The sequence below is a fragment of the Notothenia rossii genome, assembly GCF_949606895.1.
Source record: "Notothenia rossii genome assembly, chromosome: 9".
In the NCBI taxonomy this organism is placed as follows: domain Eukaryota; kingdom Metazoa; phylum Chordata; class Actinopteri; order Perciformes; family Nototheniidae; genus Notothenia; species Notothenia rossii.
In genome coordinates this window covers 7,924,769-7,943,921 of record NC_136907.1, presented here as the reverse complement: position 1 = coordinate 7,943,921, position 19,153 = coordinate 7,924,769, and the positions used below count along the sequence as shown (strand labels likewise).

General features: G+C 39.9%; 1 protein-coding gene across 4 annotated transcripts; it reads right to left on the bottom strand.

The window, feature by feature from the left end:
* Positions 1-180: 180 nt before the first annotated feature.
* Positions 181-18,572, bottom strand: LOC307017572 (histone acetyltransferase KAT5-like). 4 transcript variants are annotated; one of them, XM_079647172.1, is made up of 16 exons: positions 18,487-18,572; positions 18,340-18,406; positions 17,053-17,121; positions 16,800-16,936; positions 15,317-15,385; positions 15,041-15,232; positions 13,760-13,924; positions 12,885-12,959; positions 9,011-9,076; positions 8,515-8,763; positions 7,478-7,567; positions 7,243-7,383; positions 7,039-7,132; positions 5,152-5,311; positions 4,978-5,059; positions 181-1,963 (listed from the first exon to the last, which is right to left on the bottom strand). In XM_079647172.1, exons 1-16 carry the CDS (start codon positions 18,514-18,516, stop codon positions 1,829-1,831), a joined length of 1,821 nt encoding a protein of 606 aa, XP_079503298.1. In that variant the 5' UTR covers positions 18,517-18,572; the 3' UTR covers positions 181-1,828. The 4 variants fall into 4 exon arrangements, with proteins under 4 accessions (XP_079503298.1, XP_079503299.1, XP_079503300.1 ...); XM_079647173.1 differs by lacking the exon at positions 9,011-9,076; XM_079647174.1 differs by lacking the exon at positions 13,760-13,924.
* Positions 18,573-19,153: the final 581 nt, after the last annotated feature.

Here is a 19,153-nt window from a genome sequence, read left to right as displayed (position 1 = left end):
TCTACACAGTTGTGCACGGCTTTACTTGTAACAGTAAAAGTGATATCTTTACTAATTTGAGTGACTTATACATTAGTTTGATTTCTTACCTGTACCTAAAGTTCATAAAGCTGGTTCTCTCTGCCAATAATGATGCACACTGAACGGGGAAAATCGTATTCAAAGACATATTCAGGACACTTTTATGAATTTTAAGGTTGTTTTTTTATCAATTCAACAAGCTTTTTCCATATCAAACGTTCAAATCATACTCCCGACTGTGTTTGACTTAAAGGTATACTAAATAAATTCAACAGGGTAAACTCAACATCCTTTGTGACATGTAAACAAGAAACACAAACTGAAAGTAAGATACCACCTATTATTAACATCGTCTTCTCCTGTTGATATTGTGCAGCCAGTTATTTTACATGAAGTAAAAAAAGACACGAAAGACAACTGTACACCAAATTTACATTCCTCTAACAGTTCAACATGGCTTCTGTCTTCTAAGCTTTTTTTTTTTGTACAATCAGGTTCAGTATGTACATTTACAGGAAACAATGTGTAACTTGGGGATTTGATTTGTCTCATTGCACGCTGTACAGATGATAACGAGGGAATTGTATGGGAAACAAATTAAAGAATCACCTGAATGATCAAAAAACAATAAATACTTCCAACTATTTAAAACATAGGAGAAATTAAACAGAGCTACTTCTGTAAAAGATAACCCTGAAATGACCACGCATGTTTATTTGAATATTTTTTTTTACAAGAGAACCATATTACTACTAGAACATATCGCTGTTTGCTTGAGACAATAAAATTCAGGCACTGGAGGAGTATCAGAATAAACTGAAAATGACTATCTGTACGTTGAGATGAGGATTTACAGTTTAATGTTGTGCTCCTGAAAGAGATCTTATAACTTCTCTCCTTTAACACAATAACAATACGTTTTCCAAAGAGTCACTGTGACACTAAGCTGTTAATCAGAAGGTATTGTATTCTGTGCAATTTCGGGGAAGAAGCGTATGAGAGACTTTCGGGAGCCTGCACACTTTGTACAAAAATGTATATATAAAAGAAAAAGAAGTGATGAAAATATTTTGGAGTGCTGATCAGACATATGATAACGATATGTGAAGTTGTTAAGGAGTGCTAAAAGTCTTTTTGTAATTAACTATATTTTAAGTATGAGTCAAATTAAAGTGGTTATGGATGGAGTCACACAGGGAATTTGACTTTTTGGGGATATACAACGAGAACATTTCAACGCCACTTTTTTTGTGGTGCAGATACAAAGGACGAAAGACAAAGGTCACACACTTGCATTTGTGCCAAAGAAAAAAAAAAAAAATGTCTTGTTCAATTTAAAAGAAATTCATTTCCCTTAGTGGTTTTTTTCACAACAAATCCCTGTAGAAGTCAGATTCTTTTCAATACCAAAACCATCTTACATCCATTATGTGGCCTTCATCTTTAATTTACACTTTTACACAAACACCATATTTCACTTTTAACGCACTGTTGGTCGTGAGCAGGATCTTTTACGCAGCAGGAGGTGTGTTTTTAAATGTTGGCGGTGTCACTCGTTTTCAGAATTGTCCCCAAGTTTTGACAGCTTTTTCAAATTCACAATATATAAAGAATATTCACAATAAAAACAATTGACAAGTTGTGGATCCAAAGCGGAGTCCTTGGGATTAAAAAGGTTTAGAAGTCAAGGGTTTCAGCGAGGAACTTTGACAAAAACCTTTTTCTGATCCACAATTTGCTTCAAGTCTGATACTGGCGGTTTGGGGGTGGGGGGGTCAGTGAACCAAGGGGGGGGGGGGGGGGGCTTCTACCACTTCCCCCTCTTGCTCCAGTCCTTAGGTGTGAAGTGCAGACATTTTGAATCTATGCGCAAGTGTCTCTTCTGCATCGCTCTTTCATGTCCGTCCACAATGTCCTCTGAGAGAGTCAGGATGTACTGGCCCTGCATTCAAGACACAAAACAACAATTTAAGAAACAGAAAATCACATTTTCTACAACATTGTTATGGGGGGAATTACCACTCACACTGGTTAATCAATATGTCATGTTAGTAGAAACAACAAGTTATTTTTAGGGATAGCAGTTCCCTAATTTAAGCGATTTTCATTTGAGCAGCTTTTCCCGACCGTGACATTAAAAAGTAACAGGAGTAAGATTTAAAATCAACAGTAGAACATAAAACTGTGTAAAGATAAATTAAAGAAGTGCGCAGGGCCAGTGACGGTCAGATCGTTTATCCATGATAGCTGTTCAAGATATTTGTACCATTTTTAAAGTTCATAAAAACGTGTTTATTCAAATAATATTATCTGTATTGCTTGCAAAAAGTTTGTTAATTTCAATGCTTTGTCTGACGCAGACACTTTTCAAAAAACTCTTCCGTTCACACGCATTCGGCTCAATTAACGTGTCCGTTCACACGAGACCGCTTGACCTGCTGGAAACGCTGTAGTACATATGCGGGGCCTGTAAGTGGCGCTGCTGCCGCCACAAAATATAGCAAAAGCAGCGGAGAAGACCCCGGAGCATGGTTGCCATGGTTCCCCTTCTGTTTATTCTCCGCGGTGGACGGCGTGTTCTCCTGCTGTATCTCTCAGGTAGTCCACCAGCAGATGAAAAACACCCACCTCTCCGCCTTTTCCAAGGGACGAGGGAACCATGCGGGAGAGTTTCCGTTAACATATTTTTTCGCCGGTCAACATGTCCGTTAAAGTTTAAATCTTCCGTACAAAATTAGAAAAGTGGTCAGAAGTCTTCTTTGTTATTTATTGAGCTTTAAAACAAATTGATAACAACTATATATAATAATATAAGAATAATACACGGAGCCTTTCTTTTCCTCCCCCTCATCTGACAGCCAAGCAGCTGATCTCTGAGCAGGAGACGTGGGGAGAGGGAGATGTGGGGAGAGGGAGTGGGGGCTATTTCATCGTTATCAGAAAATGATCGCATAAAGGGTTACACACGGAGCCGTTTGACCCCCCAGAGGGTTTTGTTTGCAAATCTATCCACCTTGGAACCCGGCCTCGTGTAAACGAAAGGGCTATACGCAAGAGAAACTATGCGGATACAACCCGTTTTGTCCTCGTGTAAACGGCACCTTGCTGTGATGTAACTCCCCCTACTCCTGCCGCCCCCCACTAACAATGGGATCCCTTATCCCCTGGAAAACTGGGTGGGACTTTCGGAAACATTTCTACATTGGTTTGAATCCTATTTAAAGGACAGAAACAACTTTGTTTCTATAGGTAACGACACATCTGAGTTGACAAATATGACATGTGGGGTATCTCAAGGCTCCATCTTGGGGCCTCTTCTTTTTAACTTCTACATGCTACCACTGGCTCAGATAATGAAGAACAACAAAATAAGTTACCATAGCTATGCAGATGACACACACATTTACGTAACAATTTCACCAGGAGACTATGCTCCAATTCAAACACTGAGAAAGTGCATTGAACAAATCAATGACTGGATGTGTCAGAACTTTCTCCAATTGAACAAAGCTAAAACTGAGGTAATGGTTTTTGGAGCCAAGGCAGAACGTATAAAAGTTAGCGCTGAGCTTCAGTCTGCAATGTTCAAAACAACAGATAAAGCCAAAAATCTAGGTGTAGTCATGGACTCTGACCTGAGTTTCAACAGTCACATTAAAACAGTTGAAAACAGAGCCTTTTCCGCTGCCGGTCCCAAACTGTGGAATGGCCTCCCATTGACCATTAGACAAGCCCCTTCACTGTCCATTTTTAAAACTCGCCTAAAAACCCATTTTTATTCCTTGGCTTTTAACCCAGCATGAGACTCTGTTTCTGTTTGTTTTTATATGCTTCATTGGTTTTGTTGTTTTTATATTGTTATTTATTGTTGTTTTGTTTTTGTTTTTTATGGCGTGTACAGCACTTTGTTTCAGCTCCGGCTGTTTTGAAAAGGGCTTAATAAATAAAGTTGAGTTGAGTTGAGTTACTAAATCAGCCTACTATCACCTAAAGAACATATCGAGGATTAAAAGACTAATGTCACAGCAGGATTTGGAAAAACTTGTCCATGCTTTTATCTTCAGTAGACTGGACTACTGCAATGGTGTCTTCACAGGTCTCACTAAAAAATCTATTAGAAAGCTGCAGCTGATTCAGAACGCTGCTGCTCGAGTCCTCAGTAACACTAAGAAAGTGGATCACATCACTCCTGTTCTGAAGTCTTTACTCTGGCTTCCTGTGTGTCAAAGAATAGATTTCAAAATACTGCTGCTGGTTTATAAAGCACTGAATGGTTTAGGCCCAAAATACATTTCTGATCTTCTGCTAAATTATGAACCATCCAGATCTCTCAGGTCTTCAGGGACGGGTCAACTTTCTGTCCCCAGAGTCAGAACTAAACATGGTAAAGCAGCGTTCAGTTATTATGCTCCAAATATCTGGAACAAACTCCCAGAAACCTGCAGGTCCGCTGCAAATCTTACTACTTTTAAATCCAGGTTGAAGACTTTTCTTTTAGTCGCTGCTTTTAATTGAACTATTCATATTTTAGACTGCACTGTAACTTTTATCCATGTATTTTTTTTTTGTTATGTTTATTTGATTAACTTTTCTTTTTAATGACTGATTTTAAATGTCATTTTCTTAATGTTTTTCATTTTTTGTAAAGCACTTTGAATTGCCTTGTGTTGAAAAGTGCTATATAAATAAACTTGCCTTGCCTTATCTGTGATCTCTAGTAACGATGATTGGTCGATATGAAACGTAAACGACGGTGTAAGCCATCGAGACAAAACCTCTTTTGTTCATTCATTTAAATTCACCTATTTGCAAGCCTTTTCAGAAAGCCTTCCATGCCAAGTTAAAGTAAGCAGAGGGGCGTCTGCTGCCATGTTTATTTACACAGCAAAGTAGTTAATTGATACACCTCAATGTTGCAGACATGATCAGAAAGGGCCATCAGAGACTATTTCTCACCTTGTAATAGTTGATGAGGTTGAGGTACTGCAGCGTTGAAATGACGTCTTCTTTCTTTACACTTGTGATCTCACTGATCTCACTGGAGGGTTAAAGCAAAGTCAGTGTCAATCATTAAACTGCTGTTATATACGTGATTTCCAAGGTGGAGATAAAACGCCAAGAGTCACATACTTGATGGTGATCTGCGGCCTTTCTCCGTTGTCCGGTTTTAGTTCCATGAGTATTTCCAGGATGGTCTGGGACCAGTAGGAGCGATAGGACAGAAGGCCGAGGTCAGAGAGCGGCTTCTCAGGAGTGCCCGTCTTCCCTTCTACCTTCGACAGCTCGTAACCTGACAGAAACACACACAGAGAGAACAGATGACACGACTACAAGGTGAGGGAAACACAGAAAATACCTTAAAACTGGATGTATATATAAGAATGATGTAGATTCATTAGCACCTATATGATATATGGTGCATTCTTTTTATATCTTTACGGGGTTAAGAAAGGGGACGGTGTGTTTTTTTAGTCAGGGCCGTTTCTAGCTTTTTGGGGGCCCTATGCAAGATGCTGTTTGGGGGCCCTAGTTTTTACAGTTTTTAACTACAATGGGGGGAATCCGAAAATAATAATGTTTGAAAAATACGTTTTTAGATGTAAACCTATCATCCACCACCCCGTTAGCAGGTGCCACTTGATTGACGTATATTTGAGACACCTCAATAATATAATACATTAACCGTGCTTTACGTGGAGACGCATCAATCTGTTACACTTTAAGAGGAAAACAGGCTAATTTCACAAAAACCAAGCAATTGAAACTTACAAAAAATTATATTGAAAAGGTAAACAATAAGGCTCCTCTACGTCAATAAATGCAAGAGATGCAGCATTTTTTCAACAATGTATAATTTACATTTTTCATCTTCCTCAGACGTCACTCATTGGCTAACAGCCCAAAGATGATTTGGATTTTATTTCCCCACAAACACAAGCCACGGCTTTGCTATCATTGCAGTTTAGTTAATAATAATAATAATGCATTTTATTTATATAGCGCTTTTCACGACTCAAAGACGCTTTACAATATGAGGGAGGGTAGACAAACAAGGACAGGCAAACAAGTAAGTATAGTAAAATAAATAAAAAGGCAGTCAAGAGGAAATTGATTGAGAGGAGGGGGGCTTATGGGTAGGCAGAGTTGAAAAGATGTGTTTTGAGGCGGGACTGAAAGACTGTGAGGGACTCAGAGTCACGGAGATCTTGGGGGAGGGAATTCCAGAGCCTAGGAGCTGCCACTGAGAAGGCTCTGTCCCCAAAGCTGCAGAGTGTGGATGTGGGAATGGATAGGAGTCCGGCTGCGGTGGATCTGAGGGACCGTGGGGGTTGATAAGGAGTTGATAGTTGTGTTTATATCCATCAGATAGGGTAATAACTTCATAATTAACTACGTCTGAAAGCAGAAGTCTAGAGCAAGTAATTGCAAGTCTCTTCAGTGAGAATGTCACAATGATTTAAAAAGGAAAGCCAAATTCTGGAGAAAAAGTCCAAATAAAAAAAAGAAGTGACAATTTGAAAAAAAAAATCAATTCTGAGAAAAAGACACATTCGAAGAATTAAGGAATATTTTTAAGAAAAAAAATTCAATTCTGAGAAAAAAGTCCAATTTGAGATGCATTGTGGGACATGTAGTTCATGGGCAAAGTGCTTCTGTAAAGCGTATAATAAACATATTATGTTCTTTGCAAGCTCTTGTGGGCCACATACAATGAAGTCGCGGGCCGTATTTGGCCCCCGGGCCTTGATTTTGACACCCCTGGCCTATAGGAAGAAACGGCCGTGTTTTTAGTTCAAAAACTGTCCATGTAAAGAACACGTTATTCTGCTTTTGTTCAAAAATGTTTAAGACAACAACAATATATTACAAATATAAATATATGGATGTTTGTTGTAATTGTACAAAGCTTTGGCAACACGAAGTCCTTATGGCCATGCCAATAAAGCTATTTGAATTTTAATGTACATATATATATTTACTGAACATTGTGCGTCTGTTTTTTAATACCACACTTACTGAACTCGATGAGCAGTTTGCCGTAGCCCCTCCGCTGGTAGGGGGGCAACGTCAGGATGCAGGCCACGTTATAATCTTCAGTCGACTCTTTTTCCTGTTCGCAGAAAAGAGAAATATAATTTAGTTTGGGGTTTGTTTAGATATTGCACTTTTTCCAAGCTGTATTAAGTGAACTTCACAAAGAGATTTGCATAACGTGTGTACCTTAGAGTAGTATCCCACTATGTGGAAGCCTTTTGAGTCATACTCGGTCATCACATAGAATAGGAAAGGGTCTGTGTCGTAATACAAGGTTTTGTGGTCCAGGAAACATTTAGCGAGTAAACACAGGTTCTGGGAATAATTCTGGAAAAACATAAACAGACGTACATCCATCAGTAACACAATAAAAAAACTTGACTTTTGTGAAAAATTGAAAAATAGATATCTAAAAGCTCACTTTGTTTTTCCTGCCGTCTATCTCAAAAAAAGAGATAGTGCCTTTGCGGTAGATCTCGTTGCCCGGCGGATGTCTGAGATGGCATTTTGTCTGTGAAAGAAACAGGAGGATGAGTGCAACGATCTAAGACCCCATTTACACGCAAACGAACCGAATACGATATCAAAAAAGTATTCCGTTCACACCAGACCGCTCGAAAGCGCTGGAGAAGCTGTAGTACATATGCCGGGCCTTTAAGTGGCGCTGTATTACCGCCACAAAATACACCAATAAGAAGCAACAGACTGACGCGTAAATACCAAGCCCCCATAGTGCGCCGGACTCTGAGGAAAATATTTGTTGTGGCCAAACGGTGGTACTACACCTCCGTATCAGTCGCTGGGGCCGGAAAGACTTTTTCCCATTGACTTACATGGGGAAAGAGACGTCTGTAAATCGTTGGATACTTTTTTAAAAAGTAAATAAACTACCTAGTATGAATATTTGTATAGCCCTTATTAAAAACATTCAGTCCTCAAGTTGTAAAATGTGCTAATAACGTTATTCTGAGAGTTATTTTCCTCTGCATTATGAACGCGCATCTAACCCACGGGACTGCGCCGCCCGGCACGTTCATGTGACGTGTTCAGTACTACATGAGTTTTACCTTTACCCATGGATGCACAATAACAATGGATTATATGATTATATGAATACTTTCGTGACGTTTCGCTCTCTCAAAAGTTGGGCCATTTTGTCTTCATGCGCCAATGAGCAACTCTCATAGGAATGAACGAGGCCCCGCCTCCCACGTGGTATCCAGTTCTTATTATACATCCATGGTAAAGACACACTGTTTTCACACACACATGTAAATAATATGTACACATGACCAAATATGTATATATGTTCATTTTCATTCATTTCTTATTTTATACTTATTTATCATTTTAAATGTGTTATCTTTAACTTTATCCTGTTGCACTACTGAATTGCCCCACGGGGATTAATAAAGGTCCATCTTATCTTAAAGATGGAGACACGCTGAGGATTCTTACCAAATGCCTCTGGAGACACTTGAGGCTTTTGAGGTACTTGAGACAGAATTCACAGAGGTAGAGGATGGGCAGCGTGGTGAGTTCCTGCGGGTACGGAGAGAAGTACCAGGGCTTCAGCCTGTGGCGTCCCAACTCTATACACTCGATGTTCTTCATGCGGGTCACGATGTCGTCATGGCTACGGTCCGACACCAGACTGCCCGTCATGCGGGGCGCCGTCGGGACGCCGTCAGAACTGTCCTGCGAATCCTGATGGTGAAAAATGTCGACATTGTTGACACTCAGTTATTTCAGATGAATTGTGCTAAAACACAAAAAGCTGCTTGATCAAATGGAATTGCATTTCTACAGATCTAGATTTCTTTAAATGGTGTATAATCACAGTGGCTGTACGTGTTACTAAAAGGACTGGTCTGAGGTAAGCAGCACCTGTTTTATTTGGGGAATTTGCACAGTAACACACAATCAACGACCAATAACAGGAAGTGAAACAGACCTCTGGTGGTGGTAGAAAGACACTGGCACTTTGAGGGTTGTTGTTATACTGCAAAACCTTTATCATCTAGCAGAAAAAGAGAAAAAAAAGACTTGCTTTTGGAAACAAAAAAGGGGGATAAAACGGTTCTTATTGACACTGAACAGTTTGGTTTGATTGAAAGCAGAATTTAAGTTCAGTGTCACATTTGGTTTAGAACAATCCAGAGTGGGTTCAGCATCATATTCTCAATCAGAGGTAGTAGGGTTAGCCTCCCGCTTCTATTGAATGAAGCGTGAGGTAAAAAGAAAACACTCGAGTAGGGCTGCACGATTTGGGGAAATAATCTAATTGCGATTTTTCTGACAGATATTGCGATTCGATTTGCAATATTTGTTTTTAAGCGACCCAACGGAAGTTTATTGTAAAATGCAGCCATATCTCCGGCTGGGAAGGTCGTATCAACGTGCTCCCGTCTCTAGCACCCCCGCAGCCCGAGCTACGAGTGAAAGAACTAAACTAACATGAAACTTCCGTTGGGTTGCTTTAAAGTCAAGCTTCAGTTTAAGATTCACCCTGTAATAGAAACATGTGATGGAGCATTTACTAACCTGACTCAGATGGTTTGTTTCGCTAAACCATCAAGGAAAGCTCCGTTGGAAGCAATTTGGAAAAGTATTTCAAAAATACTTGGCAGGTGATTGGATCAATGTGTCTATCACCTACTATCATTGGCCACTTCTGATTGGTTTTAGGGATGGGTACCGAGAACCGGTACTAAGTCAATACCGGTACCTGATTGGACGGTATCGGTATACCGTTAAGCCGCTGGACCAACGGTGCTGCTATCGGTATATCTGTTACGTCTACTTCCTTAGTTTAACTTTAGACCATTCTGGTTGGTTGGGAACCCTCATCCCGTGTGATGTATCCGGTTTGAGACCCCTCTGGCCACTGTAAATGCCACTCCTCATCTCTCTCAACAGCGCTCTTATTATTGTTGTGTGACTCCCGCAGGCATGGCGGACAGAGCGAAATGATCCAAGGTCTGGGTGCACTTTAAAAAAATGTAGTGGCGATAGTGCAAGGTGCAATCTATGTACTCAATTAGTTGCTTGTAAAGGGGGTGACACAAGCAACTTAATGAAGCATTTGCAAACGAGACACTCATTGAATCTTAAACGGTGCTAGCGATGGTGCTAGTGCTAATAGTGCTAGCGGGCTTCAGCCGCGCCGTGTGTAAATGTGACCTGAGCAAAGGCTCGCAGGCAGGTTAGCTGCTGCGCACGGGTAATATGTTTTGTTTACCTGGGTGCAGTCTTGCAGGCACATCGCCTTGTCTTTTTTTTGTTTATTAACACCAAATTATTGAAAAGTATCGATAAGAGTATCGAAAAATACCGATGCCGATAAGCAGTACCGGTATCGATAAAATCCTAACGATACCCATCCCTCGTTAACAATGACTGGTACATGTGGAGCACAGCACTTCTGATTGGTGTGGATGACTGACACACAAGAAGAACACAAAAAAGAAAAAAAAGAAATCGCAGGCTTTGTGATTTGATAATTGCATCATTTCAAATCGTGATTTCTATGTATTTATTTATTGTGTTGGTAACTTATGACACACGCAATGTCAAGGTCATTGGAGATGATGTGAGAATGTGGGAGGACACAAAATACAAAATCTGAGCTGCTCATGTCAAGTTCCCAGAAAGAGCAAACCCTGCAAATCATGGTCTGACCTGCTTTCTTAATAACATTGTTTAGCCTCATTTAGTGATATTAAATATTTGTTATGTTTTGAACTGTACTGTTACATGTATGCAATGACAAATGGTCAGTTCTCATGAATCTCTCAAAAACCAAGAACATAGATTTTAGATTATTTGTCATAGGTCGTAAAAATGTTCTATAATACATTTATAAATCTAATAAGCTTGCAAATGAAAAATGTCAAAATCTCGATACATTTTCTCATTATACATTTGCAATAATTAATTCAGTCACAGTGTAGAATTAAAAAAATAGAGCAAAACCAAATGCCAGTATAAACAAATGTAACTTTGCATAACATAAAACTTGCTGTTATGTTGCCGGTCATGTTTATTTCTAATTATTTAAACAAAGTGAAACCTACCAACAATGCTTTAGGCTCAGGATCATGCTATCAAATCACATTCACAGTTGTGACGTGTAATGCACCGCTTGAATGCGACATTACTTATCCAGCAAACACTTTCATAATATAACTAATACAAAATATGAATTGGAAAATATGCTCTTCATAGCATGTCGAAAAAAGATAAGGGTAAAGCATGTCCCTTTTAAAGTAAAGGACGATAAAAACAATAATGTGAGAAAAATATTTGGACTTTTCTCAAATTTGAAAATGAAATAACTTTAATAATTCTCCATTTTATTCAGGCAGTATTTGTGATCAATTTGGCTTGAATTGAAAGAAGTGTTTAATGTTTCAATATTTTAGTTTGAACATTAAAAACAAAAAGAAGAAATCATTAGGGCTGTCAGTTGATTTAAAATATGTAATCGCGATTAACCGCACATTTTTTATCTGTTCTAAATGTACCTTAGAGGAATATTTTTCAAATGAAACTCCTCTGTCTTCATAACAGTCAAAGCATGAGACTGAAGTTCCCACAGGGGTCAAAATAATGTGCTGTGATGTGCAGTCGACACGTTGGATGCGATCCAAATGATCTAAGTCAGCCCCTCGTCCTCCACAATGTTAAACTGTAGCCACCTGTTGTTGTCCAGGCGTCTCCCCGGCAAACTTTCAAGCGTGGTCTGCCGCAAGCGAGCGGCAGGAGCGGGGCTGTCAGCATCAGCTGTGTGCTTGGCTTGCTGTTTAAAACAGCTTTTTTTGTATCCATATCTCTCGCTAGAATCTCCCACCATCCAACTAACAACAACAACAACGTCAAGCCTTTGGGCTCTGAAACTACGGGGCGGGCCGAGGACAAATACACATGCGTTAATCGCACGTTAAAAAAATTAGTTGCGTTAAAAAATGTTAGTTGACAGCCCTAGAAATAATGCATTTTCAAAACCAAAAAGCAGCAGAGACATGGTAAACACTTAAAATAAGAAAATAATAAGAAGCCTGTAACATTTTAAATACCGTAATTTTCGGACTATAAGCCGCGCCTTTTTTCCCATTTTTCGACCCTGCGGCTTATATAACGGTGCGGCTAATCTATGGATTTTTACAGCTAACGGCCACTAGGGGACCTCCTAAGTCTATGGACTTTACAGGTTACAGTCCACCGCCTTTAACTCTATGGGCTCTATGGCCGGTCCGCGCCCCCCACCTTTAAGCGGCGGGCTCCAGCAGGAAAAGCTGGAGGCCGGAAAAGAGTGAGACAGGTAGCGCGCAAAAGTAAAAGTGGAACCGAGAGTGGTACGAGAGACAGAGCGAGAGCAAGACAGACAGACATTACGAGAGCGAGACAGTTTGTCCCCGTACCACTGGTTGAAAACCACTGCTGTAGATCACTGCCGGTACGTGCGCTGGGAGCGCACCGTTTAAGTTTGAAAGTTGAAAAGTGTGTGTGTCTGAAACGCTATGTGATACAGTACAGTTTACACAGCACATGTTCTGTAGCTACTATTGCACTAAATGCTAACACTTGAATACGTTATGCAAATATGCAACTTGTTTGTTGAAATGTTAATAAATGGGAGCTTCCTCAAACAGCCATCTCTTTCCCTCTGTGCACGAACCCTTACATATGGTAATGAAACATTAAAACACCTGCGGCTTATAGTCCAGTGCGGCTTATATATGTACACATCATTAAATGTAGCTGCTGCGGCTTATATTCAGGTGAGCCATATAGTCCGAAAATTACGGTATATTGAAGATACACACCTCGTCCGCTCCCCCACAGTTGGCTTTCCTCTTCCTCCCGGGCTGCGGGGGGATGAGTCGTCTGGCGGTCCCGTTCTGTCGATATGATACAAAGATAAGTGGCGAATTAGCCAAGAAAAAAAAAATACAAAAATGTCCACAAGATACAAGATTCTAAGGTTGTACGGTCATATGCACATTAGCTACAGTGTAGATCTGTAGAAATGGCAATGAGATTCTTCTTACCCGAGCTCATCCAACATATATTATAAAATGCAAAAATCCAAATAGAAAATTGTGCAAGAAGTCTATATACATTAGGGCTGCACGATATATCGTGTTGTGACGATAATCGCGTTATGCGCATGCGCGATATTCACATCGCAGGACGTGCGTTTTTTTTTTTGGACGTGCGATATTAAGTAGACAAAAGGCGACAAAAGGAAAACTGGCACGGCTCTGATGACGGGTACTTGAGTGAGTGATCAGATCACAGCAGGATAACCGAGCTAGCTCAGCTTGTTGCTCCGATAACTTAAGATCCAGACGTCCGTGACTAAAATCCTTCATCCGGTTAAATATCGTGAAAAAAATACCAATTGTATAGCATCAAAGTTCAAGAGAGGCCGGTTTACGGACAAAAGAAAATGTGTTTTCTTCAATTCCTGTATTTTTTCATATCGCTATATTTATCGCAGGGGAAGAAAATATCGCAATGTCAGTTTTATCCAATATCGTGCAGCCCTAATATACATGTCAATAGAATATGATATTTACAAGAACATAATGTGAAATTAAATATTGTACATTAAGACGAATATATGGTGACAACTATTTATATAAATTAGTAGATTGCAAGATGACAAACAGATGAATGTTTAGGGGCGTGTCTTTACTGTAGTGAGCGAGGCGATGGGTTCATTGTCTTCACGGGACTTGAAGGTTTCTCTCACGGCAGGAAACACCGCCGCCTGAGAGGCTTCGGCTGAACTCTGCAGCGACGGCACGGGGGTGGCCGGGGGGACCTGCGTCGCCACGGGAACGGCCTCTACTTTCCTCTTCTGGAAAAACAATCAGTGTCAGGCATTTGTCTTCAAATAAGTACAAATAAAACAAATGGAGAAAAAAAAGCTTCAGAAATGTTTTTCTCCAAACGAACTGTTTCCAGTCAAATCAGAGGCATGTTCAGGTTTTTTATGCCACTCAGAATTACATTTGAACTCAAATTTGCACACTTTGGCATTTGGTTACAAAAGAAAGTTAACAATATGTTTTGGGATGAATGTTACCTAATTCCTAAAATACCAATTCCAGAGTACTTTTTAAACATTTTAACACCAATTATGGTCTTATTTTACATCATATTTAGATCATTAATTCTCTTTAAATACTTTTTAATAGGCTTATTTAAAGTGCACCTATCATGCTATTTTAAGGCATATATTATGGGTCTGATATATAAAAATATATTTTAAAAAAAAGTGTTTTGCTCAAAAAACAGATCACGCATTTTAGACACCCCTCATATCCCGTGGTGTAGTGGGCGTTGGACGCGGGGGGGTAAGCACCCCCACTTATTTGAAGCATGATTTTTTTTTTTTTTTTAAATGGTCTAATAAATATTAAATCATTGCCAGTGTTATCAGTAGTAAGGGTGTATTTGTTCTAATAATGACGAAAACATAATAGGCATTTATGCAACTTGATTTGAAGCGTGTGTGCGTGTGTGTGTGTGTGTGTGTGTGTGTGTGTGTGTGTGTGTGTAGGGTGACCAGATGTCCTGCTTTGTGCGGGACTCCGCACACAGCATTTTTATTATTTGTCCCGCGTCCCACAAATTGAGACTATGTCCCGCATTTGAGTGACAGTCGCGCAGGAAGGCCGGATCGGTTCGCTGGCGGCCGGCACCGCCCTTTATTATTATAATGTTTAAACGGCATCATGTAAGTTGTGCTGACAGGCGACACAGAAGTCCACAGTGACGCTGCGTGAGTTCCCTGACGCACCCGGGGACACATATTTATGTATAGAAGACAACAAAAAGTGCATTTTGCATGATAGGTCCCCTTTAAGCTAAGGGTTTCATCATTTAGTTTTACGCCTCCACATAATAAAAGCTCATGAAACAATCCGTCTTCAGCACAAGGTGAACGATGAGACTCAGAGAGAGCAGCTACCTTGAAGGATTTGGGGAAGTTGTTGTTGAAGTGTGGCTTTACGAGTCCAGTGCAAACACCCGACAAACATTTGGAGACGTTGTTTGTTAAATCACTTCTAGGAGTGATCTGCACCACCGGATCAGGCTCTTCTTTTTTGATATCATGGTTGTTTATTTCTGGAGTGGCGTGCAGTTCATTGTGAGCCGAGAGCTGTGAGATCAGAAGAAGATAAAGGTTAGCACCAGTTCAAACAAGATCTCAGACATTTCTCCAAGGTGTGGAATCAAGTCGTACCGGTGTGGGGAGAGTTTTCCCTCTGGATGGAGCCGAGGCCGACTGTGCGTTGAGCTCTAAACTCTTCCTCTGAAATAAAAAAGGGAAAAAAAGGTTAACATTCATATAAACTAGGAATGCTCCGATCAATCGGCCGCCGGTATTCACTCTAGGCCGATCGATCGGTGCTCTCTATAAAGGCCGATCGGGAGAGCCGATCACATGAAGTAAAATACATGACACTTTTCTCTGTGCGCGGCAAAACAAGCTCACCAAGATGGCTTCCCCGGTTTGGCAGTATGTTAAGGTGTCCGAAAAAGACAGTAAAATAGCGGCCGCTATGCAACGTGTGTGAAGCAGAAATCCTGCAGCTCCACCCGCTGTGACGGAGCGGTGAGCGGAGCAAAACACACACACTAAGAGTTAGACCTAACACACTTAGCTATTGTATCTACCTCTGGAACAAGATCAACTAGGTATAAATATATGTATTCTTCACTGTCTGGTCACTCATTACTGGATCAGTGAGCTCCATGAGATACTGACAGGCTGTCAGGAGAGAGAGAGAGAGAGAGATGGGGAGAGGGAGATGGGGAGAGAGGAAAAGAGAGCGCTTCCGCTCATTTCTCCTGTGTTATTATCCAAAGTTAATGTAACCTTGAATAATGCACTTCATTTGAATGTAATAATTATGTTGTTTGTGGAAGCGCATCATTTATTGAACAATTAATCTGAACTTTTCAATCCGTTACGATTATTAACTGAAGCAATATAAAAATGGGCCCCAGTAACTGAGTTTTAAACATCACTTTAAATGTGTTTTCTCTAGTAGCTAAAGGTGAATACGAATATACATGTATTTCCATCTACACCACACAGATAGTAATACCCACTTAGAATTACTTATAACTCAGTGATTGAGATTGACGTTAACTCAACTCTGTGAGAATTGCACTTTTCTAACAGCAATAGCATCCACAGGTTTGAATACTTCTCAGTGTCGGTCGTCAAACATGCTGGGATGTAAAATGAAGGCCAATGTATGAACTAGTGTCCTCACAATGGTAAATAAGATGCTGACCAAAGCTGAGTTGGTGATGAAACAGCGTTTCCGCCAGGGGGGCGTCTTGCCGTCATTTGACGCTGTTATTCAGCTCGGAACGCCCTGAACTCGAGCCGAGGGCGTCCAAAAAAATAAATAATTTGAGAGAAGATCGAGACTTTTTATCGCTTGAAATGACAAAAAGGAAAAAGGACAAGGATACCCCTCTGTTGGAGGGGCAAAGGAGTCTAGTGGGATTATTTTGTATATATAGTATATCCTATAATGCTGGTGGGTTTGTCTCTTTACAGCAAAGCGCGTTCCTGTGATGGAAAAGAAATGTGACGTGCCCCCTCCCCCCGCGCTCTCGGGGTGGATGCCCTCTCAGCCCTGGTCTGGCGGAAACACTGGGATGAAATGGTTCAGGGTATGAGATCAACATGTGGCAGAGCACGGGCTTACCACGTCTCTCTCTGGGGAGCCGGGGCGGGATCCTGGAAGACCGTTCTTGGTTGGCGTTTTAGCTTCTTTCTTTGGGAACTGAAGCTTCTTCATGTCCAGCCGGTCTCCTGTGACCCACTCATCCAGGCGCTTGTTGACTTATAACGCAAACAAGGAGGCATTAGCTGTCAGTGTAATTTCATTGAGTCTGTAAAATGACTGTTATGGGTAAAGTTCCTCAGAAAAAACAAGAAGTGACACAAGCTATACTCACAGTCAATGTAGTGAACATAGTAAAGCTTTCTCGAGGAGACTTCCTTCACGCTTAGAATTTCAGCCAATGCTGCGAGGAAAAAAGGAGATATGTCAAATAAAACAAAGGTTATTTCAATTAACAAAATGATTGTGATAGACTTCAATGAAATAGCTGCTAAAACGTTATGGATCTACCATCATGCTTAACAACAATTCCTTACTGTGAAATAGATCTAAGGCGACACAAGGTACTAAAAATACTGCGGAAATAATTGAAATATAAAAAAGAAGACTTAGCCTCATTTACATACATCTATGGTTATGATGGACCCTTGCTCTTGATAAAATCTTGTATGGAAAACAGGCAAATTAATTGTATTGTAATGTATCTGCACACCCAGCTTAACTCGTTTGTCTGTTTGGATGCATTTGCTTATATAATGTCTACGGTGTGTTGAACAATATGGTTTTAAGTGAGTTTTATGTTGTTGAACATTGTCCTACCATACCTACGGGTCAGTGGTATGGCCATTATCATATATTTGATTGCAAAAACATTCAATTAAGAAGGGGATACAAATGATGTATGACATATTCTTGTTTTAAACTTTTAGATTGCATATGAGTGGATAGTTATACCTCTATTATACATTCATTTAAATAAAGATAAGATCATAAATCCCAATGCTCATCTAGACACATGCAAACTGTAACAGGGGGAAGTAAACACAACATTAAGCTAAAACGTTTGACAAGCACTGCCAAAAACAAACTTCAACATGAGGTTGAAACTTGTGTCAAAGGGTCAAATCGTGTGTATTTCTTTGTGTTTTGCCGAGGTGTTTCTGAAGCTTAACAATGACAGTTCACTGAGAAAGTGTTACTGAAATGCCAGACTGATTTTTATGTGGCTCTAACTTTTCTCATCTTTCGACCTATCATAACAAATAAGAGCACTTAAACTCTTTTGAGTGAGCCAAACTGCATTCAAAAAAACAAACACATCACCTGAAAAATCCGTTTTACATTTGTAAACAACAGCCTGCTGTCAGGTGGATTTCGCTCAAGTAAGTCTTTCCCAACAAAGTATTTTATAAAAATGTCCCTGTGAGCTAGCTAGCTAGTATAATACGGATTTACTAGTGGCTCTGGCAAGTATTTAAGTTAACTAGAGCCACATTGCAAAGCGACATGTGTGCCCCGTGTGTTTACAGCGCTCCGACTGAGGCCGTTTGATAACAACAGCTGAGCTCCGCTAGTTAGCATTAGCTAGCTTAGCACGGGAAAACAACCGCACAATACTTACGCCATTCGTCTTCGTGTTCCTGGTTTTTACGAAGAACGGGGAGGCGGCAGCCCTCAACGATATCCACCTGTCAGAAATAACACGTTAATTTGCAACCTGAAAGTGGTCAATGGCTCTAAAATAAAATAATATCGCTCGAAAACCTACCGATGATGCGTTGTCCGCCATTTTCGTCATCTGTGAGAGCAGCAGCAGGGTGTTGTGGGAAAATGCCGGTCCACAACAAAGACGACTTAAACAGCAAGATGAAACTCGTTCAACCTACCGGAAGACCGGAAGTCGTAAAACCAACCTGGAAAAAAGAAGCAGGGGATTTCTCTCTATGAACATCCATGTTTGACCCTCAAGGGTTTTTACTCTTTGTTCACTGCGATTTATTTACATATATCTCAATATATTTTTTAATCAATCCTTCCTTTTCTTTCTTTCTTTCTTTGGATGACAAACATATAATAATAATAATAATAATAATAATAATAATAATAATAATAATAATAATAATAATAATTATTATTATTATTATTATTATTATTATTATTATTATTATTATTATAATAATCTGTGATATTTTTTATATGTGATAAGTAAACGCTATTTTTCAACACACTTGCAAACTTCCATTTACCCTTGTATACATTAAATACTGGGGTCCTTTGCGAAGAAAATGGGCAACATTTGATGAAAGGGTAATTAATCATTTGTGGAAAACAAATGTACATTTCTTTAACAACATTTCAATGATAGTCAATTCAATATCTTTAATCTGTCCAAAAGCTGGTCCACCTTGAAAATTGGAAACGGACATATAGAGATA

What these genes read in the sequence shown, in the direction of transcription:
- LOC307017572 (XM_079647172.1), bottom strand. Translation starts at nt 18,516, where the DNA reads ATGACGAAAATGGCGGACAACGCATCATCG. An exon ending in GCTCCCCAGAGAGAGACGTG is followed by an intron (nt 15,386 to 16,799) that starts GTAAGCCCGTGC and finishes TTTTTATTTCAG; the next exon opens with AGGAAGAGTTTAGAGCTCAA. An exon ending in AGTGTCTCCAGAGGCATTTG is followed by an intron (nt 7,568 to 8,514) that starts GTAAGAATCCTC and finishes TTTCTTTCACAG; the next exon opens with ACAAAATGCCATCTCAGACA.